Consider the following 14,795-nt stretch of genomic DNA (forward strand, 5'->3'; position numbering starts at 1 on the left):
CTGCCATCAAAGTGGGAAATCCAGATGAAGCTCCTGGCTCCTGGCTCTGGCCTGGCCCTGTGCTTGCTTTTTGGCCATAGGGGAATGAACTAATGGATGGAAGTTCTCTCTGTATCTTTTCTCTCTGTAACTCTTTCAAAATAGATAAGTATTTTTTCTAAAAAATGGATTAATGTAATGCAATGCATTAAAAAAGAGGGGTTTTCAATTTTTCTATTTTCCTTCCCAGTTCTTGGCACTGGTCTTGAAATTTTAAAGTCATTTTTATTTTTGCTTCTTTAGTAATTTTTAGTTATCTGAAAGACAGAGAAAAGCGACCATGTACACTTCCATTCATTGGTTCATTCTCCAAATGACACCAATAGCCAGGGTTGGGCAAGGCCAAAGTCAGAAGCCAGAAATTCCACCTAGGTCTCTCATGTGGGTGGCAGAGACCCAAGTCATCACCTGCTGCCTCCCAGGGTGTGCATCAGCAGGAAGCTGGATCAGAAGTAAAGGTGGAACTTGATTCCAGGAACTCAGATATGGGATGAGGGTGTCTCAAGCAACACTTAACCCATTGTGCCACCCCAAAGTGATCTTTAAAATCTAGAATTTAGTTCTTACCTCAAAGCGCCAAGTCAACTGAGAATCTAAAATAAATAAATCACCACGATGCTTCACTTGACTGCACATACTGTATTTTCTATGTAATGGGAAGTTCTATTTTTTTTAAAACACACTGACCCCAAGACATATTTCAGGGAAATGTTCTTAAAAAACCACCACCCATGGCATGTTTTTATAGCTCCCTAATTGAAAGGACATAAGCAAGTCAGCTATCCCAGCCCTGAGTCAAGGTTAATTATACTCTAACTACACAAAAGTTTCACACATGGGTTCTCAATCATCTCACAGGTGAAAGGTTACTTGTCGAATTTGTATATACAAGTATATGCCACAGCAAAAGATACTTTTAGTGAAGTCAATTCATTTTAACTACTACAATTTTAACTTTGAAAATGTATTTAGTCTATTTGAATAGCAATAAATTATTTAAAATAATTTAAAACGTTTGAAAGAAAAAAGGAAGCAACAGTCTGATTTGCAAATGTAGTTGACCAAATACTTCTAGTTTTTATTTGAATACTATGATTATATCAAACCCATATACATGAAAATGTTTTGGCTTTCCTTTTTTAATTCATTTAACATACAACTAGATTATCTATAGATTCTTCTAGGCACTGCATACACAGCAGTAACCAAAACATAGTCTCCAGTCTAGCTGAAGTTCATGGACAAATAAGCAAACAAATGAACAAAGGAATTTAAATATGACACATATTGTGGTAAAATACCACAGGGTATGGAACAGAAGATCAGTGGGAAAAATGCTTCAGACTGGTAGGGGATATTCTATCAGAAAAGGTCAGAGCTGTAAAACCTTGTTTCAATGTGAAGATTGAGGACAGAATATTTCAAAAAGGAAAGCAAAAGCAGAGGCCTCAGAGTAGAAATGGATCTGGCATATTTAAGAAAAAGAAAAAAGCTCAATGTCATTCATTAGAGAATAAAAGAACGAAAGGGAGAAAGGGTCGAGTTTTATTTACAGATGTATCTCCAAGTCCATGTGCTATTTATAAAGTTTGAACTAGAATTTGAAGAAATAAAACTTCAACATTCTGAAAATATGCTTAACTCAAAAAACTACATCTTTTCAAACAAAAGGTTCCAAAATGAAGTATGATTAATGTTTAAGATTAAAAAAATAACTTGCAAATATTGCACTGTGGTGTGTTGGGTACAGCCACCATAAGTGGAAGACGGCAAAGTGTTTGGGCCCTTGCAACCCACATGGGAGAACTGGAAGAAGCTCCTGGTTCCTGGCTTCAGCCTGGCCCAGTGCTGGCCATTATGACCATGTGGGGAGTGAACCAGCAGAAAGAAGCACATGCAAGCTTGCTCCCCTCCATCCCTCCCTCCCTCCCATAACTTTAAAAAAAATCAGTAAAAAATAATAATAACTTGCAAAGGCTATGTACTTCATTGCTTTTTAAAATGCTGTCCAGCAATAAAGTACCTTCTAATTAAGAGTTAATATGGGGCCAGTGCTGCAGCAAAGTGGGTAAAGCTGCTGCCTGCAGGGCTGGCATCCCATGTGGGCACTGGTTCAAGACCTGGCTGCTCCACTTCCAATCCAGCTCTCTGCTATGGCCTGGGACATCAGTGGAAGATGGCCCAAGTCCCTAGGCCCCTGCATCTGTCAGGGGAGACTGGAAGGAAGCTCCCGGCTCCTGGATTGGCATAGCTCCAGCCATTGCAGCCATTTGGGGAGTGAGCCTACAGATGGAAGACCTCTCTCTGCCTCTCATGACTCTGCCTTTCAAATAAATAAATAAATCTTTAAAAAAATAATTTAAAAAAATGAGTTAATAAAACAGACCACATAAAGACTGGGGCCTCAAAAACTTACACATTCAAATGTTTTGGCATGCCAACCTAATTATTACAATAATGCAAGCATTTCTTAAAATATATTTCATTATGATTAGGACATAAAGCTACTGATGCACTAAAGTGTCTTCTTGAAAAGCCAGTTTTGAAGTATTTGAAGTTATTTTCATAGTTAAATTATTAAAGATATCACATTATGCTATACAAGCAACTTCAGCACACTGCTGGGAGGAATACAGGTTAAGATGAAACTAAAGAGACTATATATAAGATAACAACTATTTAATGTTCTGGAAGCAGTAACAGCACTTAAAAGAGATCTTTAAACAAGCAATCCAAACGTAAGTTTTGTTAAAACCAATGCCCTGACATCGGGAGTGTTTATAAAACTGGATTTTAAAAAAGAGGTCCTAGTTCCTGCTGAAGGATACCATGCAGAAGTAAAGTTCCATGGTTACAAACCTTTTTTCTGTGAGAGTCAACGGGGGCAAGGAAAGGGGTAGGAAGTTTTGTAGCCTCCATATTTAAGCAAGAAACATATACTTTTATCATCATGAATTGCAGCATCTGCAACTGTACTGAAATCTTGTTTCTCAGTCACCAAAGGATTTGTTTGCTTGTTTGCCTAATGTCTGACACACCATACAACAGTGGTTATGTAAAGCTGCAGCTCGGAACAGGTTTAGCATGAGTTCAACTGGGTAGTATTAAAAATAAAATTTTAAAGACTTGAGGATAAAAAGACTGGCATGTGATCTGTGCCACAAACCAAAGATTAAAAAAAAAAAAAAGAAAGAAAGCAAACAAGCAAGAAGGAGGTTACTATTTATAAGGAGAGAGAGGGATAAAAGTAAATGGGTCCCAGAGAATTTGGCAGCACTGAGATATAAAATACTATGTGAAAAACTTCCCTGTTCCACTTTTAATTTGCTAAATAATCAGAAGAGAATATTCTTATTTCAAAACTAGGAGAAGACAATACCTTTTCTGGATATCACTTTGCTCTTTTGCCCCCAGATCAAAATGTCATGCAAATGAAAACCCTGCAGCTTTTCAAAAGTAGCCACAATACAAGAGGGCTGAGTTAATGTCTTAAATCATTTGAAAGGAGAGGGACTGTTAAGTGTTGATTTTGATACCTGCAGCTTATTGCTCTAAAAATAGCAAAGGCAAATCAGTCTTATGAAGCCCATGGGCTTCAGTGGCCAGAGAAAAGTTTTAAAAGACTGAGTTAACAACAAACATAATGGGGAAATGTATTATAAAGTACTGTTGAAGCAAATAAATGTTGCTCAGTTATAATGGAAAATATAAAACTTCAAAATTATCTTCAATTTCTGAAACAAAGTAATTTAAGATAATTTGGCAAAAGGACCTAAGAAACTCATTATGAATTCCTCCTATTATTCATATCTGAATGAGATGCCCTGTGAGGACCTTTTATAAACACATAAAGGTACTTTCGTGAATGGATAGCTCCAAAGTACTAGCATACACCTCAACTTGGAAATTTTGCATGTTGAACCCAACTGTGAATCTGAACACAAAATAATCTCAAAGCACTAAAGAAACTCTTCACTTTAACTTGCAATCAATACATAATATGATGAACAGAAAGGTAGTTCAAAAAGTTCATGGAAACTGGAACTAAAAGATAAGTGTATTTTAGGGCAAATCATTATCTTTAATTCTACTTTCCATGAATTTTCAGAACTGCTTTGGTATATCTCAGCTTAAAGGAAAAGAGAAAAAGAGTAAGCCCATGAAAAAAGAGTACCATGATTATGCTTTTCCAAAAATACTTTTTTTCAACTTTCTCAAAATCAAAGCATAGAAATCACCAAGTATGAGTACAGCGCCAGTGTGAAACACTTAACACCAAGGTATAATGATAGCAGTTTCCCTTTATTCATGCGGTATAGATCTAAAATCAACAGTAGCACTGAATACTGTTTTTGTTATAATTTCTTTACATAGCCCCATACCTATAAGAAAGTTATAAATTAGGTATGGTAAGAGATTAACAATAATAATAAAAGAACAACTGTAACAATATAGTATAATAAGTTATTTAAAATTTATGGATTATTTCTTTCTAGAATTTTGCATTTAATATTTTTGGATTGCAACTGACCATGAGTAATTGAAATTGTGAATAAGGGGGAATTACTATCTTCACATTTTCTTTTTTCTTTAGGAAAAAAAAAACATCTATTTATTTGAAAGGCAAAATAAGAGAGAGAAGGAGGGAGAGGCAGAGAGAGAGGTCTTCTGTCTGCTGGTTCACTCCCCAAAGGGCTTCAAAAGCCAAGCCTGGGCTAAGCTTAAGTCAGGAGATTCATCTGAGTCTCTCACGTGGATGAGGGGCTCGAGCCCTTGGGCCACCTTCTGCTACTTTCCCAGGTGCATTAGCAGAAAGCTGATCAAAAATGGAGCAGCCAGGACTGGAACTGGTGCCCAGAAGGGATGCCAGCACTGCAGGCAGCAGCCTAACCTGCTGTGCCACAGCCCCAGCCCATCTTCACATTTCCTACAACTACTGCCTATTTCCTAAAATATGTAACTATCTTCAAAAACAATTTCTGAAACTAGATTCACTATATATTACTGTCGATGTCTATATGAAGAACACATTTACAAACATATGCACATTTCCTATTTAAATGGTCTTTGGCATGTGGTATTATTCTCATCAGACCATAAAATGCAACTTTAACCCTATACCTACACAAATGTTTACACTCTGATCTTTTCTATTTGCACATTAAACAAGGACAGTATACATGTGAACCATTAACTATGAAGAAGTACAATCAGGTGGGCGAGGACAAGATTCAAAAAGGCTTCCCAAGAGTCACGTGCTAAGGAAGCAGGGATGTGTCTTAGCCTGATTTGTGTTGCTATAACAAAATACCTGAGGCTGAATACTTTATAAAGAAAAGAGGTTATATGGCTCACAATTCAAGTGTCTGGAAAAGTCCAAACAGCATGTCACAGCCATCTGGCAAGGGCCTCCCAACACCAGCTACATCACAACATGGCAGTGAAGCAGAAAACGGTCCCATGCAGGGTGGCCTTGCTCTATCACAACCTGCTTTCATGAAAACTAACCCATGCCTAAAAAAACTACACTAATCCTTTCCAATGGAGGTGCCCATGATCTAGTCATCTCCCACTAGATCCCACTACTTAAAGATCACCATTAACCAGGAACCAGACTTTTAGCACACAAACTTTGGGGGACAAATGAGAGCAGAATACATGGTACCCAGCATGGCTCCCAGTGATTCACAACTCCTGTGTAGAACTTTCCACTTCTGAAACTAAGTTTTAAAAGACATCAAGGCTCTGTTTACTCTGTCCTGTTCACTCAGTAGCTGTCATGTTGTGAAGACATTCAAACAGCTCTACAAAAAAGTCCACAAGGAGAGAAATTAGAGCGTCTTGCCAACAATAACACTAACTTGCCAGATATGTTAGTAAGCCACCATGAAAGTGAATCCTCCAGGGCTGGTGCTGTGGTGTAGCAGGTAAAGCCGCTGCCTGCAGTGCCAGCATCCATGTGGGCGCCGGTTCAAGACTCGGCTGCTCCACTTCCAATCCAGCTCTCTGCTATGGCCTGGGAAAGCAGTGGAAGATGGCCCAAGTCCTCCGGCCCCTACACTCGCATGGGAAGACCTGATCCTGGATCCTGGCTTCAGATTGGCACAGCTCCAGCCATTATGGCCAATTGGGGAGTAAACCAGTGGATGGAAGAGCCCTCCCTCTCCCTCCCTCTCCCTAACCCTGACTTTCAAATAAATAAATTAATTTAAAAAAAGAAAAAAAAGTGAATCCTCCAATCCTCAAAAGCCTTTAGATGACACGGCCTATCTGACAGACTCACTGCCAACTTCATGAGACCTGTAGCCAGAACCACTTAGCCAAGCCACTCCAGTTCCCTACCCATAAAACCTAAGTGACAGAACAAATTGTTATTTACACTTGCTGAGTTTTTGAGATGATCTGTTGTAGAACAGATAACTAATACAGAGTATAAGATACATCAGGCAAAGAACAGCTTACTCAAAAAAAGCAGAGAGGGCTAATATACCTAGCAAGCTTTGGTGAGCAGTATAGAATGATAAAGAGATGAGGCCAGGGGAGTGTGCAGGGACTAGGACAAAAGATTTTTTGCCAAGCTAAGGACTTTGGACTTAACCCTATGGTCAAGCAATAAGTGAGGGAATCAATGAAAGATGCTGAGCAAGGCATAACTACATTCAAAATTTAAACGGAATACCAAGTAGCAGCAGAGATTAACTGGTAAGGAGATAACTAGACTGGAAGCTCTTCTAACAGGGAGATGAGTTAAAATAGAAAGGAGAAGAACAGAGAAAACAGAGAGGAAGAACAGTTGTGAGGGGAAACTCTTCAGGGGCCCGTTAGTGCCCACAGTCAAACAGCACCAGGTTCTGACTGACTTCACTAAAGGTGTCCAAGCAGAGCTAATCCCATCCTGCCACCACCCAGAGATATTTCAAGGGTCATCCTCACCATTAAGTCACTTCCTTATTTTATGCAAAGACAAGCTTGAATGTCAATGTAGGCTGCTACAGACACATATGCTTAAATAGATAATTTTTTTTTTAACTTTTATTTAATGAATATAAATTTCCAAAGTACGACTTATGGATTACAATGGCTTCCCCTCCCATACCGTCCCTCCCACCCACAACCCTCCCCTTTCCCACTCCCTCTCCCCTTCCATTCACATCAAGATTCATTTTCGATTATCTTAATATACAGAAGATCAGCTTAGTATACATTAAGTAAGGATTTCAACAGTTTGCTCCCACACAGAAACAAAGTGAAAAATAATAGATGATTTTTTTTAAATGATGATGAAATCAGATCAGACCTATTGTCATGTTTAATCCCAGTGAGAGTCAAGTTGGGAATTGATTTCTTTTTTTTTTTTTTTTTTTTTTTTTTTTACAGAAGATCAGTTTAGTATACATTAAGTAAAGATTTCAACAGTTTGCACCCCCATAGAAACACAAAGTGAAATATACTGTTTGAGTACTCGTTATAGCATTAAGCATCAATGTACCGCACATTAAGGACAGAGATCCTACATGAGGAGTAAGTGCACCATGACTCCTGTTGTTGACTTTACAAATTGACACTCCTGTTTATGGCATCAGTAATCTCCCTATGCACCGGTCATGAGTTTCCAAGGCTATGGAAGCCCCTTGAGTTCTCCAACTCTTATCTTGTTTAGACAAGGTCATAGTCAAAGTGGAGGTTCTCTCCTCCCTTCAGAGAAAGGTACCTCCTTCTTTGAAGACCTGTTCTTTCCACTGGGATCTCATTCACAGAGATCTTTTTGCCAGAGTGTCTTGGCTTTCCATGCCTGAAATACTCTCATGGGCTTTTCCGCCAGATCGGAATGCCTTTAGGGCTGGATAATACTATTCCTTAACCACCAGGAGCTATTAGGCCTCAATGTAACAAAAATCTAATCACAGGGAATTAGTTTTCAAATATACTTACCAGGATGATTGGATATGGGAGGCTGGAATGCAAGCTCATTGTGAACTGGCCCTAAAGAAAAGACAATAAAATTCCCATTTTTATTTATTAAAAAGTTTTTCAATGCTAACATTTTTAATAAACTTTACTTAAATATAAACATCATGCTGTAGGAGTTATTTAGATCAAGCTTATGCAAGGTCTAAAATTAAAAACTCAGTTTAGACTACTTGATAATTATAATAAGCAAATAGTTTTGACTACTTCAGTAGATACTTAATAGTTAACTTTTTAGTGCTATGTGCTAAGGGCTGGTAAATCATTCACAAATAGTTTTACATGCAATATTTAATGCAGATTATAAATGAATTATTCATATAACATGCAATACAGTACAATTTATAATATATGAATGTATAATAATTTAAAATGTTAGGTCTATTCTAAAAACTAATTCTTATGATTATTAAGATATTTATGTAGTGGAATAGTAGCTAACATAACAGAAAGCTTATTATGTGTTAATATACTGCGCTTAACACCTCACATGACTTGCTATACTTCCTAAAATATGCTAATATACATTACTGTTACTACCCTTGAAGCCTAACAAGCTTAAATAAATTACCAATAGTCACATAGCCAGTTAAGGGTCCAAACACAACACTTTCAACCATTATGCTGGCCCAAACGGTCATTAAAAGTCATATTCTCAAGACATGGAAAAACAGTAGCATAACTGGAAATGGCAAAATATAACAATATACATATAGTATCATAGTATCATCTCTCCCCCACCCCTAATTTACATATACCCATCTATTTGACTGGAAGGAAAAATGACAAAATATTAGAAGTGTCTATCGCTGGGTGGTAGGTTTCTTGGGAATTTTAATTTTCTTATTTGCACCTCTCTGTATTTTCCAAGTTTTCTTTGGTACTACTAACCTTACAGTGAGAGGAAAAGAGTTTTTAAATAGATACAACATTTACACTCATGATTTAAATAAACCAAATACACAATGTTCCTATTCTGCCTGGATCTGCAGGCTGTCTGTAGGGGATCCCACCCAATCAAGCTTGCACAGTGTAGCAACAGATTCAACATCTCAGTATATCTGGCCCAGGGAACACATGGTGATAGAAACCTTGGGATTTTAGCACTCAAGGAGGGACGGGGGAGGTGTCAATCCACTATGGATGGATAAACAAGATACGCATGAGGTCTAAGAACACATACAAAGCGAACAAACAAATGAATGGAAATCAATGTGATGTTAATGAAATATTAGCAACAGAGAAATAGATGAATTTAGTAAACAGCACTCCTCTAAAACAGAGCTGTGATAACTATGAAAAATAAATGATACTGCTTATAAAAAATATTGAAAAGCACCAACTATTTAATGAAACTAAATTATAGGATAAATAAAAGATGTAAAAACATTATTTTGAAAAACAGAAAGAAAACAAAGTCCTATAAAAGAAAAGGCCCTTACAACAAAAACAAGAGCTTACAGTAATGTCCGGGATGGGGCGGCATAGGCGGGTGGTGCTGAAGATGGCCGTTTTGGTGGTGAGGCAAATTAGGTGTGTATGGTGCAGTCCTACTTCCAGTCCAGGTAGTAGTGCTGTCTAAAAATTAAGGCCCACATGGATTAATTTGCTTTTATAAAGTCTGCCTATTTTTTTTCTCAACTATTTAAAAGATTTTAAAAAGCATGTACATACTATGATGGTAAGTAGCTGGCTGACCAGTAAATCCATTCTGCTGCTGTCCTGGCTGAGGCCCTGAAGCTATCTGCAACAGTCCTTCACTATGGCTGCCTGCCAGTATACTGGCAGGCTGACCTAGAGGAACAAGAAGACATTACATGGCACATTTACAGATGCAAGTCTATGGTTTCATATAACAAATGAAGGACCAATCATATATGATAATCCACAGCTATAAAGAGGGGCAACTCATCCACAGCCTATCAAAAACAAAACAAAACAAAACCTGAAGTCATCTAGGCAAACCTTAACTCTAAGTTCAACATTATTTCCTCCTAAGTAGTATTAGCTAACTGTAACGGACTATTACTTCATAAATAGTCTTCAAACACTAGCAAAATGCCACTCTATTATGTCTATCTATTATAATAACTGCTTCAGAATTACATCAATTTATCCCTTGCCACTCCATCCTCCTCTCTGTGAAATTTCCTGATTAGGACTCCAAAAACCCAGGCTCAAGAAAGTGTTGGAATGTAGAAAGTTAATTAGCAGCATTGGTACTGATAGTGACAGAATGCTAAGGTTTAATAAAAGGAAAGAGGGCGAATATTTTAAATAGAATGTGATGGGCAGAGTAACAAAGTTAGAAAGATCTAGTTCCACTGCCAAATCACTTTGCAGATTAAAAACAAACCGTAAAAAAAAAAAAAAACCTATCATTCTACTTGGACCTTTTTTATGTGCTTTGCAAAACCAAGAATTATGTCTTTTCAAGATCATCATCAGATTCCCAATTTACATACAATCAATTGCCCTCTCTATATGTAATAAACTAGAAGAACTAAGCTTTCTCTGGCTTCAACTCAAATGTTTGCCATTTAACATTTTAAAATCTTTTACAATGATTTTTTAAAAGATTTATTTATTTGAAAGGCAGTGTGACAAGGAGAAAGGGAGTAAGGGGAGAGACAGCAAGCGAGACAGAGAGAGCGACAGGAAGAGAGGTCGATTTTACATCTGCTGGTTCATTCTCAAAATGGCCTCAACAGCCAAGGCTGGGGCAGGAGGAATCTAGGTCTCCCACGTGGATGGCAGAGGCCCAAGAACTTAGGCCATCTTCTAATACTTTCCCAGGTGCATAAGCAGGGAACTGGATCACAAGTGGAAGAGCCAAGACTCCAACCAGGGCTCATATGAGATGCTGGTGTTGCAGGCAGACTTAACCTACTGTGCCATAATCCCAGCCCATAAAACAAATTTTTAAAAATTTATATTCATTTTATTTGAAAAGTAGAAAAGACAGAGAAAGAGACAGAGACAGATCTTCCACCTTTTGGTTTATTCCCCAAATGCCTGTAACAGCGGGGCTGTGCCAGGATAAAATCAGGAGCCAGGAACTCAATCCAGGTCTCCCTCATGGGTGGCAGACATCCCAAACAGTGTTTTAATTTCTGTGCCAAACACCAACCCAAGGCCTTTTTTTTTTTAACATGGAAAAGTTAAGGTAAACATTTCTTAAGGTAAACATTAATTATTTTTGTCTTATTTCATTTGGAAAGATCTGCTTTATTTGAAAGGCAGAGTTAGAGAGAGGGAGAAATAGAGAAAGAAAGAGATCTTCCATCTGATGGGTCCTCCAAATGGAGCTGGGACTGGGCCAGGACGAAACCAGGAGCCAGGAAGTCCATCAGAGTTTCCCACATGGGTACAGGGGCCCAGGCACTTGGGCCATTTTCCATTGCTTTCCCAGGAGTATTAGCAAGGAGCTAGATTCAAAATGGAGCAGTCAGGACTCAATCCAGGTGCTCATGTGGGATGCCGGCATTGCAGGTGGTAGCTTAACCAACTGCACTACAATGTCAGACCTAAGGTAACCATTAAATAAGTCAACTGTCTATCCCATGAGAAAAGCACTGAAATTTCATAATTGTTACTATCACTGGCATCACCTCATTCTTTTATCATCTAAATGGGAGCCTAATCAGACAGACAGTAAACGTCACCAACTCCTCAAAGTACAGAGAAAAAGGAAATATCCCTCCACTCAATGTATCACATTTCCTTAAATCTAAGAATTATAAAAGCAAAGAGTGAATAGAATATTTCAATGAAAGATGACATTTTATCAACGTTCCTAAAGTTCTGTAAGTTATCTTTAAAGGCTAATTATGTTTTTTGCTCTTGTTGTTATAAATTATACATGCTACATACTCTTAGGTAACTTAAAAAACTGTTACTACACAGTATAATTAAATGATTTTTACTTACATATACTTAGGAAAAAGGCCCTGAAGAACTCAGGTACCAAGTGAACATTAATTGTTAACTGGTTCACCGCAGTTTTCTGTACTGAATATTTTCATTGCACAATTCCAAGCCCATAGGATAAAACTAAACAATATAACTCAAATCAACTCATGTGAATGAAATAGGCTTCCAATTCCTCTTTTTAGTCAGCTTCTTTTCTTTCTTTTAATACAATATACTTTTGAGATCTATGGTAACATTCTGCCACCAAGTTTTAAAACCCACAGTATTTAGTATTTAATTATGAAAATCGACCCCAAAAATACCAAGACAAAATTCGCTGCATTTCATTCATATCACTTTTCTGGTCTTCAAACAAGACCCAGCCACAGGGAGAACAGTCAAACTGCAGTTATTTTCATAAGGATTAACAAAGGCACAGAAATTTAATCTTTAGATAACATAACAAAGGTAGGTAGCTGTGTTCTAGCACTAATCTATACTCAAGTGGCTGTACTGTACTCTCAAGTTTCCATCACTACCCATATCGTTGGTCAATCATATTTTCCAAACAGTAAATTAAAAGTGGACAGGTAACCAAAGCATCAAGTGATTAAGTGATTGAGGGTCCCAGTTTTAAAGTGCTCAATCTACAAGGCCCACTTAGGATACACTATCAATGGAGAGACTGTCACCTCTTAATTATGTATTGCTTTGAAGTGGTGAAATGAAAATGGGAAAATTTGGGATACTTCACTCAAAAAAATCACAATTACAGATATCAGTCCCCTATTCCAAGATCAAATCTACACTGACTCTGATCTGATATGAAAGTATATAGAATAATGCTCCTTTTAGTAGCATTCAACAAAGTATCAGTCCAAATCTACATACAGTATATTGCTGATACAATTCCCTTGGTACCCATGTACAACTAACATTTTACACACACCAAGACAAGGCTATTATTCAAACAAAAAGGCTATTTCACCTGCCAAGCATGAAATTGTCCAACCTTTGGTAATTGTGAAAATAAGTAGCTATTCTAATAGAATCTGATTATTTTGTACATCAATCAGGTCTGAGAAAAGCAGAGACTAACAGCCCTCTGCCTCCTAAGACATGGCAGAGGTAATACCTCTACTGGGAGAAAACCCTTTAGAAACAGATTTCTCATTATTTAAAAAAAAGATTAAAAAACAGGAGACAGTGATATGTGGTATTTGCCTTTATATTATAATGGACAAAATACCTAATGTCTATCTTAGGGGTTCTATGTTATTAATAATTTTGCTAAGATTCCTTTTTCTAAGTTTGCACAATGAAAAAATAAGATGACCATTATAAAGTAATAATCAAGCAAGAAAAATCAATTTTTAGAAGAAATGATGTAATTCCATTAACACAGGTCTTCATAAATATCTCGCCTCAAAACTACTCATCAGCTAAATTATTTCTCTTAAACCTATGTGACAGTTTAAGAGGCTTTCTACTTCTCTATGTGATAAAGTACAAATTAAATCATTAATTTAAATCAATACTATAAACAAAGTCATTACTACATTTAAAATGACTTATATCAACATAAGAACATTTAAGTAAATTATAATCACCATTTTTCTAGGACCCAAACACCTATTTCATACTTGGATACCTCTGAACACACTACAGCATCTTTTTTACTTACGTGGAGTTTTGCTCCAAATGACTAACACAGATATTCAACAATTAAGAAATTCAACTTGCTGACTCTGTCTGATTCTACAACTCACTTGTGGAAGCCACAGGAATGTTGGGAAAGTTGGTGGTGCCGGCAGCATTAGACTCAGATGGGGCTAACAGAGCTGGGGTGCTGTATGTCTCGGTTGATCCGCGATTACTTGGTGGATGCTGGATGGTTTGAATTGAATGTCCTTCAGTGGATAATGATGGCTGTCCCTCAAAGTCATGAACATATTCATCCTTTACCAACATGCTTGGTGGAGCTATGTAAAAAAAATCAAATGTATTTTTAAATTTTATAAGCTTCTTTTCCAAGAAAACAACTCATAAACAAGTAATATGACAATATTTAAAATTAACTATATTATAAATAACTCTAATTTAGAATTTTTTCTTATTATTTTAAAAGCCTGTATTTTATCAGCAAAAGCCACTTATATAGAGGTAGTAGCATCAACCAGTCTGACTGCCTCTGACTTCTGAAGTTCAACTATATTCCAGCAGCCTCCAGCAATGGTCCTGAAGAGGCATTCCTGAGTTTTCTGATAAACCTGTAAGTATTAATGACCTAAATATACAGATGAAGTAGGCAAAACCCAAATGGCTAGAAGATGTGCATCCAGTTGAGAAAATCAATTACTCAGTTCATACTGAGACTGAAAGCTAGCTGGACCTTTTTACTATTTCTCCACTGTGGATAGACCAGAGGATCTGATAGCTACCCAATTCCAGAATTATTATTAAATAACACATTCTCTGAAAGTGAAGTGTACTGAAAAGTTCCTATATGTTTAGAACCAAACAGAAAACTCCTGGTAAGTCAAACTGTAATTCCCCTTAGAAATCCAATCCTAATAAGAATGTCTGAAAAATATGCAATATGAAAAAAAATCAACATCTTTCAGTTGCATGGTTACAGATTAATAAACACAGATAGGACTCTACCTAATACAGCACAATATCTTCCATTAGCAAACTACAAAATGATTCCTTAGGTTGTATGAAAAAAATCTGAAACTAAACTGTACTCCTAATGCCAATTCTCTACGAAGAACCTCTCATTTGTTTGGAGGCTAATTATTTTGAGGTTTGTTTTTTTACCTTTAGCAAACAACCTTTTACAGCTTCTGAACAAACACTGCTCCAGGATTTGACAA

At 37.1% G+C, this 14,795-nt stretch overlaps 1 protein-coding gene across 4 annotated transcripts in view; it reads right to left on the reverse strand.

Moving 5' to 3' along the window:
• The window catches only part of SMAD4 (SMAD family member 4), a 66,975-nt gene that overhangs the window by 23,146 nt on the left and 29,034 nt on the right, over window positions 1-14,795 (reverse strand). For all 4 annotated transcript variants that reach the window (XR_007921790.3, XM_051851944.3, XM_051851943.3 and 1 more), the window contains 4 exons: window positions 13,689-13,901; window positions 9,682-9,801; window positions 9,469-9,585; window positions 7,972-8,022 (listed from right to left, as the gene is read on the reverse strand). Coding sequence is in view for 3 of the 4 variants with exons in the window: in XM_051851944.3 (XP_051707904.1) it covers window positions 7,972-8,022; window positions 9,469-9,585; window positions 9,682-9,801; window positions 13,689-13,901 (501 nt within the window). In the remaining variant the exon portion in view is untranslated. The remainder of the gene's footprint in view (window positions 1-7,971; window positions 8,023-9,468; window positions 9,586-9,681; window positions 9,802-13,688; window positions 13,902-14,795) is intronic.

This window comes from Oryctolagus cuniculus, chromosome 10 (assembly GCF_051225735.1).
Source record: "Oryctolagus cuniculus isolate XC-2025 breed Fujian yellow rabbit chromosome 10, ASM5122573v1, whole genome shotgun sequence".
In the NCBI taxonomy this organism is placed as follows: Eukaryota; Metazoa; Chordata; class Mammalia; order Lagomorpha; family Leporidae; genus Oryctolagus; species Oryctolagus cuniculus.